The sequence below is a fragment of the Solea solea genome, chromosome 10, assembly GCF_958295425.1.
Source record: "Solea solea chromosome 10, fSolSol10.1, whole genome shotgun sequence".
NCBI lineage: Eukaryota > Metazoa > Chordata > Actinopteri > Pleuronectiformes > Soleidae > Solea > Solea solea.
In genome coordinates this window covers 12,256,684-12,274,918 of record NC_081143.1, presented here as the reverse complement: position 1 = coordinate 12,274,918, position 18,235 = coordinate 12,256,684, and the positions used below count along the sequence as shown (strand labels likewise).

The 18,235-nt window shown below is 40.7% G+C and overlaps 1 protein-coding gene across 1 annotated transcript in view; it reads right to left on the bottom strand.

Annotated features, from left to right (window-relative positions):
- The window catches only part of lcor (ligand dependent nuclear receptor corepressor), a 72,873-nt gene extending 56,165 nt beyond the window's left edge, over nt 1–16,708 (bottom strand). Inside the window, exon 1 of the mRNA XM_058640080.1 lies at nt 16,528–16,708. Coding sequence (XP_058496063.1) covers nt 16,528–16,624 — 97 coding nt within the window. The 5' untranslated portion in view covers nt 16,625–16,708. The remainder of the gene's footprint in view (nt 1–16,527) is intronic.
- Between the last annotated feature and the right edge of the window lie 1,527 nt (nt 16,709–18,235).

Sequence of the window (18,235 nt, the reverse complement as noted above, 5' to 3'; positions counted from 1 at the left end):
TCAGCGCACATGAGATATGAATGGCATCATCCTGCATAACAGCAGCGGCTCTCGAAAGATAATGACGAGGCTGCAGAGGCTAACAAAGGTCAGAGTCCTCTCATCAACGCTCTCATAACTTCAGCTGGGATTCAGGAAAACCTCGACATTTTTTTCAGGAAGCTTCATATGTGAGCGATACAAAAGTGATTGCGATTGAAGTATTCGCTTCTTATGATTATTAATATTATTTTGTTCATGTACAGAAGTGGTGCCAGTTTTTTATCTGATTTGAGAAACACACACACACACACGCACACACACACACACACACACACACTCTCATTGCATTAAAGCAGTGCTTCAGATCTGAAGCCATATTGGAGCTGAGGCTAAGTGCTGCAGTGATTTTAATGAGCCATATACCATGTGACACACACACACACACAGATGACCATATGGCTGCTTTTAAGTCATCTTACTTCATATTCACACACTCACATTGGTCCTTGGACAGCCGTTAGCGCCCTCACTGTAATGCAATGCACTCCTTTTGTTTCTTGACCTAATCCTCAACAAACTAAAACCTAAATGTAAACCTAAACTCACACCTCGACCTAGTTCTAACAATGAAACAGGCCTTTGAAGTCCTGAACCATTTCAAACGTGTTCACAGAGATGAATTTGGCAATACAGGGAGCGACCACACACACATACATACACACACCCACCCACGCACACACACACAAAGAGAGTGTGAACACACTGTGAATTTAACAACTGGTCATAAATATTTCCATTTTTGCAAATCCAAGGTCTGGTGTTCTCCCTTATCTGTGTGTGTGTGTGTGTGTTTGCATTTGTTACCTCTTTTATGTCATAAGAAGAATAGCTGCACAAATGTGTGTGTGTGTGTGTGTGTGTGAGAGAGAGAGAGAGAGAGGGTGAGTGTGTATTGGGGGATGGAACGGGATAGTGAGTAGTTCCGGGGTTCAATATTGACAAAGCAGCAGAGGAGCCCCCTAGCATTAATATTAAATATTATCAGCAATATGGAGGAATGTTCTATTAGTTATCTCCACTGACAAGCGCAGCATGCGCGCACAGGAAGCCGCGTGTGTGTGTGTGTCTGTGTGTGTGTGTGTTTATTGCTGTAACTTTCCTTGAACTGTTCCCGAAACGACTCCTGCCCAATTCCTCCTCACAGTCCAAAGGTGAGCCAGTCCAAAGAGCTGTGGCACACCTTAGTTCACAAAATGTTCACGACTCATTAACCACATCCAAAAGTGTCACGCTGCACAACAGCGTGACACACAGAAACCACCAACACACAATATCTGTGCCTCTGACACACAACACGTCCAAAGCCTTTTCAATATTGACCTGACGCCTTTCAATGGTGTGGAGAAAAAGGGGTTTCATTCTTCTTTTATTCTGCTGAATTAGACTTCATAACGATCTTAACCCAATAACACCAAAGCCTCAAAATGTCCATCTGGACTTATTATAACCATAAAAAGGCCAGAAAATGTCCTGTGAGTAAATGTTTTTGACCATTTGTCCGGAATAACTTTCAATATCTGGCAGTTTTTTTTAATTACTGCTAAAATAATGTATTAACAATTTAAAATAAAGAAAAAACAGTAAATGTACATGAACATCAGATTTTGAGTGTTCAATTTGAAATTTGAATGGTATAACACATATGTAAGAGAGTTTTTGTCTCATGTCCAAAAACAGGCCAACAAATGGAAACTATGTACAGTACAGGTGTTTCTCCCACTTTTTTCCCTCTCTGGTGACAAAGACGCTGATTCACCCGCGCTGGTGAAATTACCGTAATAACCACACGTTGGCTTTGACGTGCAACTTCTCAGCTACGTTTTAAAAATAAATTCTAACCACCACAGAATGTTTTAATCTTTAATCCAGAATGATATTAAAGGGATAGTTCGGGTTTTTTGAAGTGTGGTTGTACGACGGTACCACGCAGCAGCTGTGACTGAAATCCTGAAATCTGGCTGCCATGTGGATGTTACACTGCCTTTTTCCACAGGAAAACTTCACGGTTTGAAGTTTGCAAACCATTGAGAAAATCTGTGTTTTTAGCTCTCAGGGACACAGGAGCCGCTGGTCTCCTGCTGCCTCCTTTGGTTAGTTTTTGTCACTTAGGTAAATTCAAATGAAGGATTTATAATACAAAAGCCACAACATAACACATTATGCACAAACATCAGTTTCCTGTCCCATGGTGATTCTTTAGGAATTATTAGATGTTTATAATTTGTACATATCAAGTTCATTATTTTACAATGATGTCGTAAATCACAATCACTTGACGTGAAATGAACCCATGTACGAAGTCTATGGCTGAGTGTAATGCATTATTCAGGTTTCTATAATAACTAAACAACTCCCAAATACAGACACACGGACTCCGAGCGATTTAAGAAAAAAAATGACATAAAAAAAAATCTGCAAATAACAATCAAAACAAGTCTGTTTTGTGGCCTTGGTTTAATGACATTTATTCAGTATTAATGAATCCGACAAGCAATGTTAGCAAAGGAGAGCCGTCTAACAATGTCAGTTTTTGTGTTACAACGATTTCTCTTTTATATGATTCACACGGGTTTGTCCTTGTGGTTCTGATCTCATACATTGATTTATATCTTTAGTGTGCAGCACAGTGCTGTCATTGTTCCGGCCTCATTGGCAGACAAAATGACCAAACTGCAAACATGATTGACCATGAACAAACATGTTTCATGCAGCTTTCATAAACAAGGAGGTAAAATCACGACAACTGAGGAGTTCCAACACAACTGTCCCTTATGCTGTTTGTGTTGGGATGACACTCTGTAGTATGTGAAGACCCCATTCTGCAGCCCATGGCCCAGTGGAAGAGAATTGTTGCCGGTTTGAATCCCTGCCAGATCAGGGCCTGAGCAAGGTACCCTATTCCCAATATTCACTGTTAATTGGCTTTCATCATTCTGTCTCTGTTTCTGTGCAAAGTACACATTGCAATGTATATTTATTTGAATAACGTTTTATTTGTCACACACTGCTTTCATTGTTGAGTCAAAACTGCGACAGCGGAAATATGTCCACGCTGCATGACGCTGCCGTGTTAATCAACCAAAGAGAAAAGGATTTCATGGAGGTTTTCAACAGATCAAATCAGTCACATCGCAGGAGAGAATCTCAGGCGTCTGTCACACACTCCCAACCCCAAACAACTTCTCCACCGTCGAGCAAATACTTTGAAAACACTTAAAATACAGTGGATCACAATTTATCTCCCAGTGAAAATATTGAACGCGCAGAAATTGCAATTTGATTTGACTGTCTCTTCTGTGCTTCTCCGCCGGAGTGAATAATGGTTGTACAGTGTGTACAGTGTGTGCGTGTAGAGCGACTGCAGGTGTGTTTATTATACCTTAACGTTCACAGCGCACGACAAGACCGCGGCGGTGTGACATCTGCACTGAAGTGTAAGAAAAAATATAACTGACACTTTTGAAGGAACAGCGAGAGAGAGAGCGAAAGAAGGAATTAAACCAACCTGTCGATGCTTCAATTAAGCCCGTGATGAAAACTAAATGGGTGCATGGTGGGTCTTAGAAAAGCTGCGAGAATGTAAAGGATTTGCAGAATATAGAAGACAATAAATTGCAGCAGACGACTGATTCATTAGTGCTGCTTCTGAACATGTCTGGCACTTGACATAATCCTGATAAAATGTCAAAATACCAAGGGTGAGATGGAGGTAATGCATATATATATATATATATATATATATATATATATATATAAAAGGCCTAAAGGAGGACGACTAACCAGGAAGTAAAAGAGAGGTGGAACGAGGTTGGATTAAAAGAAAAATATAGAGAAGAAGGAAAGAGGATGCAGCATGGAGAAGAGGAGATAAAAACACAAGTGACATTTCTCCTGGCAGTGATGGGAGTGACGGTGGCGTCAGAGCGGCGTTTTTTTGTTTGACCTTCACTTTTATTGGTGTGTGTGTGTGTGTGTCAGAGCCAGGCCTGGTGGGCTTGACACCTAACTGAGGGTGACACGGTCACACACAGAGGAGAGCTGAGAGAAGAGCCGCCGCCGCCTCACCACCACCACCACCACCACCACCCCCACCCTGGCTCTGCCTGCCGGCCTGGCCCTCACACAGCACAGCTGGCCCTGTCACCTCCACTTATCCTGCCCTGCTCCAAGTCTGCCAGTACAGTAACAGTAAAGTGTGTGTGTGTGTGTATACAAAAGCCAAGTGAGTATTAAATTAAATGTTACTGTCCCCCTGCACGTACAGTCTGTGACCATAAATTATGTGCAGGGTTTGTACTTAAAACTAATTACTGCGCTACATCAGCTCCACCATGCAATGAGGCACTTTTTGTTTATTTTTCAACAAAAATAAAAACGTTTTAAAATAATGAATTCCTGACTTGAGAATACAGTATGCTGACTTTCCTCTATTGTATACTTTATACAAACTGCAAATATGAAAAAACATGTGGGTTCTGAACTGCAGGTCAAACTGTGATAGTGAATATTTCGGCACGTATCTGACATTCTGTAGGTCAAAGATTAAATAAATTGAATTATTCACTTACGCGGTGTCTCCTTCGTGGTCCAACTCTAACATTTAAAGCAGGCGTTCATGTTGTCCACTAAAGATTTGGCACCGCAGTCGATACCTTTAAGGCGGAAAAGTCAATACAATAACAACCCTAAATATGGCACAGATATTTCACTAAACGTAGACTGTAAAGGCAGCAACAGCATTTTGACTAAATCATGTTTTCTTTTTGGGAGCAGAATATCTTTAATACAGTTGGAGGCAGTGATTATGTTTTCTAAATGCCTGGTTTTGGCTATAGGCGATAAATGCATCAGAACAAACCGGTCAACAGCTTTGTAGTTTCAAAGACATAAACTACTGTATTGGACTGCTTCAGGGCACCGATGGAATTACATAACTGAAACAATGGTCAGCTGAAAGCAGCACTGAGTGTGTTTAAAGCTGACAGAGAGAACACTGTCCACATTATTTGCAGTGTAAAAATCAAAGCTGGTCATGGATGAGCCACCTGGTCAAACACAGAATATACTTATACTACAACCTTATATTAGACTGAAAGCCAGGTCCCCAGCAGCCTGAGGCTTTGGCAACAAAAAGGAGATGCTGTGAAATAATGTCTTCACCAAACTCAACTTTTTCAAGTATGTTGACATTGCAACATACAGGTGTAACCAAAAAATGAGTGGAGCAAGAACAGAACACAAAAAAACAGAGCAGGGAAACAAGTAGACGAGGAGGTTTGTAGAAATGGCTGGAGAGGTGGGAGTTAAGGAAGGTTGTAGGTGGTGCTGAAGCAGCGGCTCCAGTCTGAGACAGAAGAACATGTCTACTACAGTCTCTGGTTAAAGAATTGATTTAGACAGAGACTGGTCACTATGAAATACATGTTCCTCAATCTGAATTAAGATGCATTTTATTTATTCTCTCAGACAGCAACAAAAAAAAACATTTTACAGATTTAATTACCTCAATCTAGATGTATGTCTTATTTAACACAGCTTGACGTCCATTTTGTGAATTATTATTTATTTTATTTTATATGAATTGAATGTTTTATATGTATTTTAATTAGACATTTACACACGCCTTTGAAACAGCAGCCTGTGCAAGTAGCTTTAACTGTTTTGTGTATAGGAGAATGACGAGTTCAGTATTCAGTCGGTCAGGTCAGACCCTGTGGCACCAGGCAGCTTCAGAGAGCATCACGGTGGCTCCCCCTCTGCTCTGCTCCTCACATACACAAAGACTTATGTGTTTTAAGCCACGCCAGCATCAGTGAGGCCTTGTGCTGCGGTCATCGTGTCAAGCACCACCGTCACTCACTCTGCTCACAAACATCTCTGAGTGAAAAGATAATTAACTGTGGATGCACAAAATGAGGAAAACAATTTCTTACTTTACTTTTTTTTTTTTAAAGAAGGTGAAACTGATAGTGGGAAAGGCCCTGCCTCTCTCTAGCCTTTATTTCCTGTGTTCATCCTGTCAAACTCCCGGCCAGAGAAAGGCCAAAACACACTGAGGAAGGAACAGGTTCACATTACTCCACCACTCCTCTTACACTCAAATATACCTCCAGCAGCAGATGAGTCCCCATGGGCTAAAAATTAGGATTTTTCCCTATTGACTTTATTATGGGGTGTGAATTTAAAATTCAAGCCGGTCTAACAACATGATCTTCTCTGACTGTGTATATTTCTCTTCATTAGTGTAATTATAAAAAAAGGATTTGTAAAAACAAAACATTCCGAGTTTTTTTTATATATATTAATTTGACGAATCGTTTTTTTCTTTACTTCATTCACATTTTGGTGTGTTTTCCAAAAAACAAACAAAAAAACGGTGCTATAGTTACTGCCCCACAGTTTTACTGTGTGTGTGCAGCAGCAGCAGCAGCAGCAGTGAAGGGTTCACGCTCGTCTCCGTGAGCAATCTCATGTCCAAGGCCGAATCACATCCAAGTCCCATTCAGTCTCTCAATTGCAAATAATTGCTCATTGTTTTGTGTCATTTGCTGTGCAAACCTCATCTGTCACATGTCCTCCCAGGGTCTTTCTTCACAAAAGCCGCACACTCCCCGCTCCCTCTCCAGCTCTCTCTATTGTTCCCATTCTGTGCCACTCTTATAGAGGAACTGCATTTCCCAGGGTGCACCTGTGGGCACGCTGCCATGCCCTGTGGCAACGGGAGCTTTAAACACGGACAGATTAAACACCACTTAACCACAGACGCGTGCCGCTCAGTAAACGACACGCATGCACTCATGTACTAAATGACACTTATTTAATCTGTAGTGATGAGTCCTCTGTGCCACATTTCATAAAATGTCCATGTCTTACAGTTACTTAAAGTGAGAGTACGTTACTTTTCAATTTTTGCTGGCTGACTGCAATATAGATTTTAAGACCTGCAACCCCACAAACACACACACACACACACATTAGCAGATGGGACATGGCCTAAACTAATGGTTTGTTTCCTTTGTCATAACTCGGAATTTCCAAGGAGCAACCTTGCATACCGCAAATTAGGATTACAAGATGGCGACTGCTTCTTTTACTGACGCGTTAGTTTCACAGTAAATCAGTCGTACACAGAGTAAGATGGTGTTTCAGAGCATTGTTATCCACTGGTATTGCTAACAATATCTGCTAACAATCTAGTAGTCTAGCTCAAGTCACGGTTGTTCAGTTAAGATCAGATTTTTATTTTATTTAGATTTGTCAACATAAACAAGTGATTTAATTCTGATTTATACATCTCTACATTTACAGCATTTTTGAAATGAATCAATCAATGTTTATTTGTAGAGCCCTTTAAAATAACTAGATACCCACAGTGCTTTACATAAAATTATAAGGCATACAATAAAATAGCAGCTTTTTTGTTTTGTTTTTAATCATTATTATCTATGACCATTTATCTGAAGTAAGCTACTATTGTAGTGTCCGATGAACCTGGACATAGAGTAGCATGTACAGTAACTATTATATTATTATGCTGTATATTTATGCAGCGAATCAGATGACAGTCATTTATTTAGGTGACTAAACTGCGGATTATTCCTTTAATGATTCAGAACAGACGAGTGCCCACGGACTGTCCCTTTAAGTCTGAACCATGACAGCTTAACACTGCTTAACCGACTGTTCAGCCCTGTTATTATCTCATTAGCCGCTTCCTCTGCTTCGAGAATACCGAGGTGCCGCTTGGTATTAATTAATTGTTAATAGCACAGACTTGTACTTTAATTCCATTAACAGTGAGGACGCACAGAGCAGAAGAGTCCCACCAACACTTTCCCTAAATGTAATATCACCAAATAATAACATGTAATATCGCAAACTTAAAATCAAATGTCCTCAATCTTTCTTCACAAACATTAAACAGTGTGAAAGCAAACACACACACACACACAATCCTAACCTTAACCTGACCACAATTTAAATCTTAGGCCTAAACTTAACCAGTTCCTCAGGAATGAGGTTCTGCTTCATTAGGACCAGGTGTCGGTGTCCATGAGATCTACTGGTCCTGACAAGGTCAGTGTTTGTGCACAAAAAAACAAAAAAAACATCTTACAGAGGTAACAAATATACGGAATGTACACATGCAGACACACTCAGGTTCTTCCGGACAATTAATTGAACGAACACACTGAAACTCAAAGTGCTCAAATATGACCTTCCACACAAAAGCAGCCACTATTTAAGAAGCAGGAGGAATTCACTGAGGGCGGGGCCAAGTAAACATTCCTGCTGCTCTTAAGCCACCTCTCACCAGCCCTGTGTGTGTGTGTGTGTGTGTGTGTGTGTGTGTGTGTGTGTGTGTGTGCGTGTGTGCGTGTACTTGTATTTGCTACCCCTTAAGGACCTTTTCTGTCATTAACACTGCTCATGGGGACCAAAACATGGTCCCAATGAGGCAGAACCTCAAGTTGAGTTAAGGTTAGGGTTCGGCATTATGGAATCAGCTTTGTGTCAACAAATAAAATACAACATTTTTGTAATGATTAAATCGATATTGTAATTGCAATTTGTCTATTTAGATTGTGTGGTTCACTTTTGTTTGCTCAATTCATTAGGTGTTGTTTGCTTCATGAAAGGTGTTATTTGAAAATGTTGACACAAATCTAATTCCATACGTCATTATGGTTAAGATTAAGGTCAGGAATAATGTTTTGTTCAGGTGTGTGTGTGTGTGTGTGTGTCTGTGTGTGTGTACTCTAAACACAAATTCCAACCCGAGCATGAGCCCTTATAGTGTCACTGTCCAAAGAACTGTTCCAAGGAGGTCAGGTCGCTCACATAAACAAAAGCACTCCCTCCCATGTACACATACACCTACACACAATAGAACTCTTACATACATTTTAGGTTGAGTCAGGGACACTGTGTACAAAGTTTAGTTTAGGAAGTGGAGGACTTTGGTCGCTGTTGACACTTAAGGCAAGAAAAGAAAGAGGGTGAAGTGTTGATATCTAACCAGCTACAGCACTTGTTTCCCCTCTGCACTCTAAACACCTGGGTACCCACACAAAACCTGATTCACGGACCTGTCGGATCATGGGACCCAAGGTCATCTTCCCCAGCTCCACAGATAACCCTTAAGGCGCAAACGCCTACTATACACTACACAGATTTCCTTTGGTGCCTCAGAGTCATCCTTGACTGGCTTCTGAGCAGTTGTCCATCTTGACTCTCTCTTTGCGAAGAATAAACCAAGCTCCAACAATCAACTTTCATCCAACTTACGACACATTTTGCCACAACAAACCTTTAAGAATGATAGAAATCTGAAATAGAAGTCTGAGAGAGAACTAGATGTCTGCACAATTGTTTCTCACAACTCCATACACTGCAAATAACCCTTAAAAATGTATAATAAACACAAGAAAACACCTCAACATCGCCTCAATCTTTCAGAGGTGGAGAGATTGCATTGGACCAAGCCTGTCAGTCTCAAATAAGGTAGATTTCTATTTTGACATTCATACAAAATATCTCAGTGGAAGAAAATGGAAAAAAACAGAAGCGAAATTAAATAAAAGAAAATACATAACATAGAGTAGAAGTGACTTTATCAGACAAAGAACAATGCTTCCTTCCTCTCCTGAGACTGTGTCACACTACATAAACACAAAGGATTATTTCCTGAAATGTATCTCTATGCTCTACAAAAAACCAGCTGAAGAAGCCGGTGTGTATACCCACAATTCTATTTTATCTTTCTGGCACTTCAGATAAATGTGCGTTAATGCGTTTGAACATGAGGCAGGACGACACAGGAAAGGAGCATGGGATTATTTTTCGACATAAATAATGGTCTTCACGCGTGCACACGCACACACACACACACACATGCACACGCACACGCACACGCACACCTTCTGTCAACATCCACTCGGTGGATGGAAGTGGTGTATTTTGCTTTTCCACAGATTGCAGTCAAACCTCCCCACCCCAAAGAGAGCAGCCCTCTTCCCACAGGGTTCCTGGTTGGCATGGATCACCCCCTCAAGACACACACACACACACACACACACACACACACACACACACACACACACACACACACATTACTGTCGAGCATGAATGTGTAATGAAAAAGGCGACGCAGAGATTTATAGCTTTGGCACCTGCTCTGGTCGGATGGGTGGATCGCTGCCACTCTCTCCAGCCGCTCCCAATAAAATGTGCCATGTTTTGTTTTCCTTTCAAAAAGCCCATGAAAAGAATTAGCAAGATGCGAGAGTGGACGGCAGATCTCTCGGGGCGTCCATCTGTCCATTACTGGAGTAAAAGCAGAGCGCTCAGAGTGGGGAGGCTGGGGAGGCTGGGCCGAGGGACTCTGGGATTTTGTCGACGTGATAAGACTTTGAGTACAGAAGGTAATCAAAGGAGTAGACGGGTGGATGGATGAATCGACACACAGATAAATGCTAAAATAAAAGAAGAACTCATGAAGGCACATTTAATGACGTCGTGAACCAGAACGGATGACCTTGCACATCGTGGTCTATCCATGGGGGAATAATCAGAGTACATATTCTTCATAGTCTTTATAGCCGTCATGTGCCTACGCTTTCAAACTCTGGTGCTAAATCATCGACGCTTTCACTAATCTGCATTAACGGAAATAAACCAGAGACGTGCAGCTAAAACGACCAAGACAACTAATCATGTGACAGTCATCAGCACATGGGAGAAAAAAGAGCTGTGGCTTACACATTATACTATTGCTCTGTTTGACTGGATATTCACTGGGGGCCATTTTGGTCATTGATTTATTTCAAAAAATGAGAAGAAGAAACAAATCAGGGAGGACTTTGGTTTCCTTTTCAGAGCAGATTTGAATCTGTTCCAAAATTCAACCACAGCCATTTATCTTATTGTAAATGGGGCGGTTTCGATATGACTTAGAGAAGGAGTGTCCTACTTGAGAGCTGCTGAAACTAAATCCCAGGTGGCTGGTGCTGACACGCCTGCTAAATCTGCTGTGAGAAGTTTTCTCTCTGTTGCTCTGATCTACATGACACAGTTTCATGGCTATTCCTTTAGAAAACAACAAAAGAACAGAGTCAGACCATTTTCTAACATTTGATCAAACAAGACAACAATGTATACTGAAGATACTGCACATCCAACCCTGATATAGGAAGGAGGTTTAACCAGATGATATCTACTCCATGTTCCTATTTTGGCAACATGACTTAAAAACAGTAGGCTTAATTAAACAGCCATAAGAAATTGAGTAAGCAAAGCTTATTGAGTCTTACCCGAGCTACACGGTTTGATAGATCTATGCAGTGGATAATAAGGTGACATGCTGGTGATAGTTAGCCGCTCTGCCCGTACACAGATTGTATGTGGATATGACTGTGGTGACTGGTGACCAGTCCAGGCGTAAACAACCTCTCACTTCATGTCAGCTGCGGTTGACTCCAACTCCCTCTGTCACCCTCAAAGGTTCGACAACATATATAATGGTTTTACTTTATATAAGGAGCCACTTCTTAGACATGATAATGAGTATTTTTTTCTGTGAGAAACAGACATTTCTAAGAGTGTGTTCGATAAATTCACAACAACTTCATTTTATGCACATTAGAAATGTTTCCTGAGCCCTAAGCCTCTGTGGGACTCGACCTGGTCTCAGGGCAACTGCAACTGCGACTGCACCAGACGAGCAGCAGCCCATGGACAAGTGGAAAGGGAACATGGCTTGTAACTGAAGGGTTGCCAGTTCAAATTCCCACCGGGACAAGGGCTGGGGTACCTCTGAGCAAGGTATCCAGCCTGTTACTCAGTGGCTGCTCAGCTAGTCAGTGATGGGTTACATGCAGAGAGGGATTTCCTTACAGGGAATTAAACAAGTACTAAAAACCTAACGGGACTTCAATTACAGTATATGACCTGGATGAATGAGAATCTACAAAAACATCCCCAGTCTGACTTCACCCAGTCTTCAGTCTTCCATCAAAGTTTGTGCCATGTTACATTATTGTATCTACTTGTATAAAAACTATATATTAACTTGGCATTAATGAGATTTTGATATGAAAGCCTGCATCTCTGTTTTTCTCTCACGCAAACGACTGACACACAGAGAGAGAGAGAGAGAGAGAGAGAGAGAAAACTGTGACTCCTCCAGCTGATTCATCCTGTGGCGTTGTTGCTGCATTTGGAGCAGCTCTGCCTGTGAGTGTTGGAGGTAAAAAAGCAATCTGCCGCTCAGACTCACACCTCTCTCTGCCTCCTTCTCTCTCGCACACAGTCTGTCTCTCTGCAGCGCTGCCACAACCTTTCAGCGATCAAATTAGCTGCACTCTCTTACCCAGGATATGTGCAAAAGGAATCAGCAGTTGGGCTTTAATTGCCACACACACACACACACACACACAAACAAATACGAAGCTTTCTGTGGCATATACGCTCAACTTTATCATCAGTACAGTGCGGGACGGGAAGACGGTGGCCGTGTGCATCACCATGAACTTTAAGCTTTGGTACCTGACCTGCTGAAATCACATGATTCAAACACACTGATACTGATGCTGATGTTTTTTTTTATTATTATTATTATTTTTGCCTAACAGAAATGAACAGAACAGCTTTTTTCAAGTCTTTCAGGTCTTCACACTACCACACTATCTTTGAATAATTACAAATCCATCCATAAAATATGTGAAATAACCCTTTTTTTACTGCCTTCAATCAGCTACTTAATAAGTCGCAGTTAATATGTCCCTGTATTTGCATTTCTATTGATACCAGTCATGAAATATGGTGTTTAACGACTGTCAACCAACACTCAAATTTTCGAAATTGACAAAAAAGTATTTGTCAATTAAATGACTGATTATTTGATTATTTGTTGTTGTTATGTTATGTGTGTTTTGGACACAATAAGTTCTAAAAAGTTTTTTAATGACTTCCTCACACTTAAATCAATGCAATGATTGAAATGATTGTCATTTTTAAAATAAAGGTATAAATATAGTAGTAAACAGTGGTGAGTACCAGCTGCAGTTGCTTTATTTAATTGATTAACACATGCTTAAATATTGCTGCCTTGTCATTTTATCTATATAATTCACTTGTTTTCTGATGCTATTGTTGTTGTTTTAATGTGGTTGTCCAGTGTTTCCTGACCCAGTCTCGGTGAGGACTCACCAGTAAAACAGGTTTTAATCTCAGTGTGACTGCAGCCAAGTGTCAAAAAAGCATATTCCATGGCTGCCAATATAAACAAAACCACTTTTACATAAAGGATCCTCTGTTGTGCTTTGTCTTCCTCAGCTGCTCAATTTCTCATGTTTCTGAGGGCTGATAAATGCTGCTGCTGCTGCTGCTGCTGCTGCTCTCGGCTCTAAAACTCATCATGCGCTGCAAACCAGTACACACCAACAAGCGTGGGGAGAAGAAATATGCCGAACTAACAACACAAGCTCGCGCACACACAGAATACAGAACTTGAATACCCAACCTTGAGTTGATTATTGTGTTTGTTGGTATATGTATTCCCTGTCGTATTTGTGATATTAGTACACACATTCAAGGTGCACAATAGTGTGTTTAGTATCCTTATGGTATCTCCATAGACTTCAACATCATTTTATGCATCCGTCTAGATATCGAAGGTCTTACTGCGACGCCTGAATACCGCGTTTCCACTGGAGCTGCATACATCCAAACAGGATGAGGAGCAAACACTGTTTCACAGAAATGTCATTCCCACATAATTTAAGTGCATTCTCAATTATCCTTCAGAAGGAATGTATTTCTGCCCAAATCACATTTTTTTACTGACACAGTTTTACAGTGCTATGAGGACTCTTTTTTGCTATTTTAGGACTAAAATCTTACCACAGTTAACTCACTGTGTCTAAAACAAACAGCACTGATCACGAGAAAATGGTGATCATCACCGTCAATTCACTCACTGACTGTGAGAAAGTGTCAGTTAAAACACCAGCTCACATGAAAGGCTTCATTCACGACTGAGTGCTAAACAGGTCAGTTTGCATTTGTTTTTTATTTGTGTGTGTGTGTTTTTCGCATCAATCAAGTGATCTGAGCAGCCCACAGTGAAATGTGAAGTCATTTCACCGTGTTTTATTTAAGATCAGATCATGCGACCGATTACAACAGCCAATATGTTTTTAATCATTAACATAAAAGAGATAAACGGAGTTTTACTTATTCATTTAAGTTTAGACATTTTAGTTCTTCAACAACGTGAACTTAATAAATGCTGCTAAATCACAAATAGCTTCATTTTTTAACTGCATTTGAAGTTTAATATTTTTGACGACCTGTTTCATACAATAATTAGATTAAACATTTAAAATATATAAGTATTTGTCCATATTTATTAATGTAAGTTAAGCACTTTTGCGAATGTCCTGTCACTATTAAAATGTCATATTTTACCTGCTGAAGGATAAAAGAAAATAAGCCAAATATATTGGTTTAAAAATCAATCATACAATAAAAAGTCATGACAGCATGCATATCAAGATCCGTATTAATTTATGTATTCATTTATTACTGTTTTGTAAGTGACTGAGTTACATAATTTTGGTTAAAATAATAGGTTGTGTGTAAGGGAACAAAAAAAGCAAAAATAGGTAAAGAAAACAAAGAAAAAAAGGTTTGATGTCAGTTTAAAGAGATTTTAAATCACCTCTTGTTTACACTGTACTGAAGGTGATTTCCTTACACCACCACATTAAATGCTGAGCACATGCCAACTGAAGGTCAGAGAGATGACCCAACCTTTTCATTCACCACTCCATCGCTTCATTTTAGAGCTCTTTGTTTCTCAAAAAAAGAAGAAGAAAGAAATTAGAGTGTCACTGACCTGCAGGAGACTCAGAATCAGGCCATGTGGGATACTATTATGAAGATATTATACAGTGGTAGGATGGATAAGTAGGTGACAGGTCAATATAAAGAGTAACATCTGGACGCAGAGATGCAGCCAAAAACAAGTGCAGCCGCAACAACCCAACTCCTCTCCCTCTCCTCCTCCTCCTGGTGCTGATGCTTCAGCTCTACAGCGCCCGTAAAAGCCAGATTATGAGGCCGAGCATAGAAGCGGAGGAAACCTCGGGGAGGTTAGCAGATCAGAAGGGGGGGCGAAGAGTGGATGATAATCGTGCCATAACATTGGGATCGGTGGATGTCACCGGATTACACAGCTAATGAAATACATACAGATATAGACGGTGGGTTGAGAGTGGGGGGGAGGGGGCGACCCACGGATAAGAAAATCCAAAATTAAAGCCGACACGAGGTGATGGAGGGGGTTGTTTTTTTAGCTGCTCTCCAGGGAAGGACTGTCACGTGATTATATATATATATATGTGTGTGTGATTGTGTGTGTTATTAGCATCGATAAATTATTTGTTATACTATATTAAATTGTTATATATATATATTTGTTTTATTATTATTATTTAGATAGTAGGTCCCTTTACTTAACCTCTGAGTCCCCATGTTGGAGCAAAAACAAGTGTGTGTGTGTGTGTGTGTGTGTGTGTGTGTGTGTGTGTTATAACTATGTCAAAATAATAATAATTAGATTACTTTTTATTACAATAAATATACAAACTGCCCGGAAAATGACTTTTTAAATCTCAGTATCCAAAGAAGCGACGCTTCAACAAGTATCGAGGTTTGCCGGGCGCGACACCGCGGCATCCCCCGCCCCGCGAGCCCCCGCACCGCAGCATGCACCTTCCCCCTAAAATACAAAATTATTTCCTCTGACATTTTTTTCCCCCCAATGCAGCAATGCGCGCTCCCAAAAGCCGATTTCCAGGTCAGTGGAGGAGGAGGAGGAGGAGGAGAGGGAGGTTGTGTTTGGAGACCGAGAACGCGCACCCCCACCAAAAAAAAATGAAGAAAAGAGCACGCGCACTCATGCACGGGCCGGCCTATAGCAGGGAAGCCCATTGGCTGACGCGCAGCTCCATCTGCACATGTGACACTGCTCTGCTTACGATAAATAAACAGCTACATGTATTTATATATATGTATAAAAATAAGAAGAAGCATACCAAGCCAATGACCGTAAGACAGCGACTCAACAACAACCACAACAACAATAATAACAGTGAAGCAGGTACACAGGTAAACACAAACATAGGTGACAGCACCTGAACGCACCACAACACAAGAGACACAAACTTGGAGGAGAATAATTCAGGAGAGTCCGGTAAAGAGGCGGGTACCAGAACACACACACACACACTGACAGAGCTGACACAACTGACAGCTCCACTCTATATGTTCTTCACTGGCCGCTATACATTAAGAGCTGTGCGCTCTGGACTCAGGCAAGTAGAAAAACAACAAACCGGGAGCTCCGGCACATCCGGACCCACCGGACCCACCGGACCACGACACACACACACACACACACGCAATGGCAAACGAGCTTACCTACACAGTGAATGAGTTTGTGCCTCCAAGAGTCAAGTTCCTGCCGAAAGCCGCGCCTCTCTATCGTGCATTGCTGCCTTTTGCACAGACTCGCCATTTTCTGTCGGCCCCTCCCGTGGGCGCGCACATACTGCTGGGTGCTTCCCTGCGCGCACGTCACCGGTGGCTTTTTTATTCTAGGGCTGGGTGGAGTGAGTGAGATATGAGGGGGGACGCGGCTGCAGCATCCCCCTTTCTATAGCGCTCTCATTTGTCCCACCCACCAAAAGCAGCACCCTCCCTCCTCTCCTCCCTCTAGCCCTCCACTCAGCAGCATCTCAACGCGGGGATGCGCTCATTGGTCCTTTTACATTATATATATATACATATATATATATATATGTATATATATATATATATATATATATATATATATGTATACATATATATATTGCCTGGCCTCCAAATCTGCCGTGGCTTAAAGCTGTGTGTATATGTGTCAAAGGGCGCGGGTGCGTGCGCATGCAGGGCCGCGGATGGATTTAAAGTGCGCATAAAACACTGCATTGTTGAAAAATGAACAGATGTTTGTTAGAGCGAAACACACATACACACACACACACACACACACACACACGACACTGCCGTTTCAAAGGCCGTGTATACAAAGAAACATGTTTGCATAAAAAATAGGCTACATATAGTATTTGTATGAATGCTAAATATGCATATGTATATACATATATGTATACATATATATATATATATGTGTGTGTGTGTGTAAGAGCGGCTCCTCACTGTGACATCACTAATATCCATGTAAGGGTTAGGGTTAGGGTTAGGAAGAATGTAATTTAGCCAAAGGATTAACACAATTATTTTAATAATCAATTAATGATTTCACGATTAGTCACTTAGTTGTCTTATCAATAAAAAAAATGTGGGTTTGTTTACCTAAACCTAAAAAAAAAATGTCTTTAATCTGATGTTAATTTGATGTTCAGATTACTGTCATAGAGGAGCAAAACAAAAACACTGCTTTTTTGTTGTTCTCAAATGTGATGTGTTCACAGACCTTTCTGACTGAAAAAGGTTTGTCAACTTCCAGAGTTCTCTTTCATCAGAAAGTTTTTAGCTGGTGTGGAAACAGGCCCTGCTGGTGTACTGCTGCTGGAGTTTGTTGAGTTTGCGTCACTTTTGTAAATCTCAGTAAAGGATTTCAAACTCACAGGAAACAAATAACACATTTGAACCTGGAGATTGAGACAGCAGTGAACCAACAACTGCTCTGCACTGTGATGTCAAATTAAAGATTTTGGAGTGAGTTGTTTACAAAGTGACACAAACTTCAGTTTCCAGTCAGAAACACACATATAATCTTAAAATATCATCAAGCAGCTGTAGATTTTCTGAAGTGATGTGTCCCCCGTTACCTGTCTCAGTCTGGTTCCAGGTGATGTCAGCATTGAATACATGTTGGTACTTCATACAACAACCCTTTTAAAAACTAAACTATCCCTTTACATTTTTGATGATAAATGATAAACAATATTTTTCTTTTAAAAAAAAAGAAAGACATCAAAATAAATAAATCAATAAAAAGCTACAGCAGGTTCAATCGTAGTGCTGAATTTACCCTGGAGTATCAAAAATCAGGACGCATACAATGTTTTTGTTTCATTTGGGTCACCTTCACTCCCTCCTCTTTATTTAAATTTTAGCGGATTAA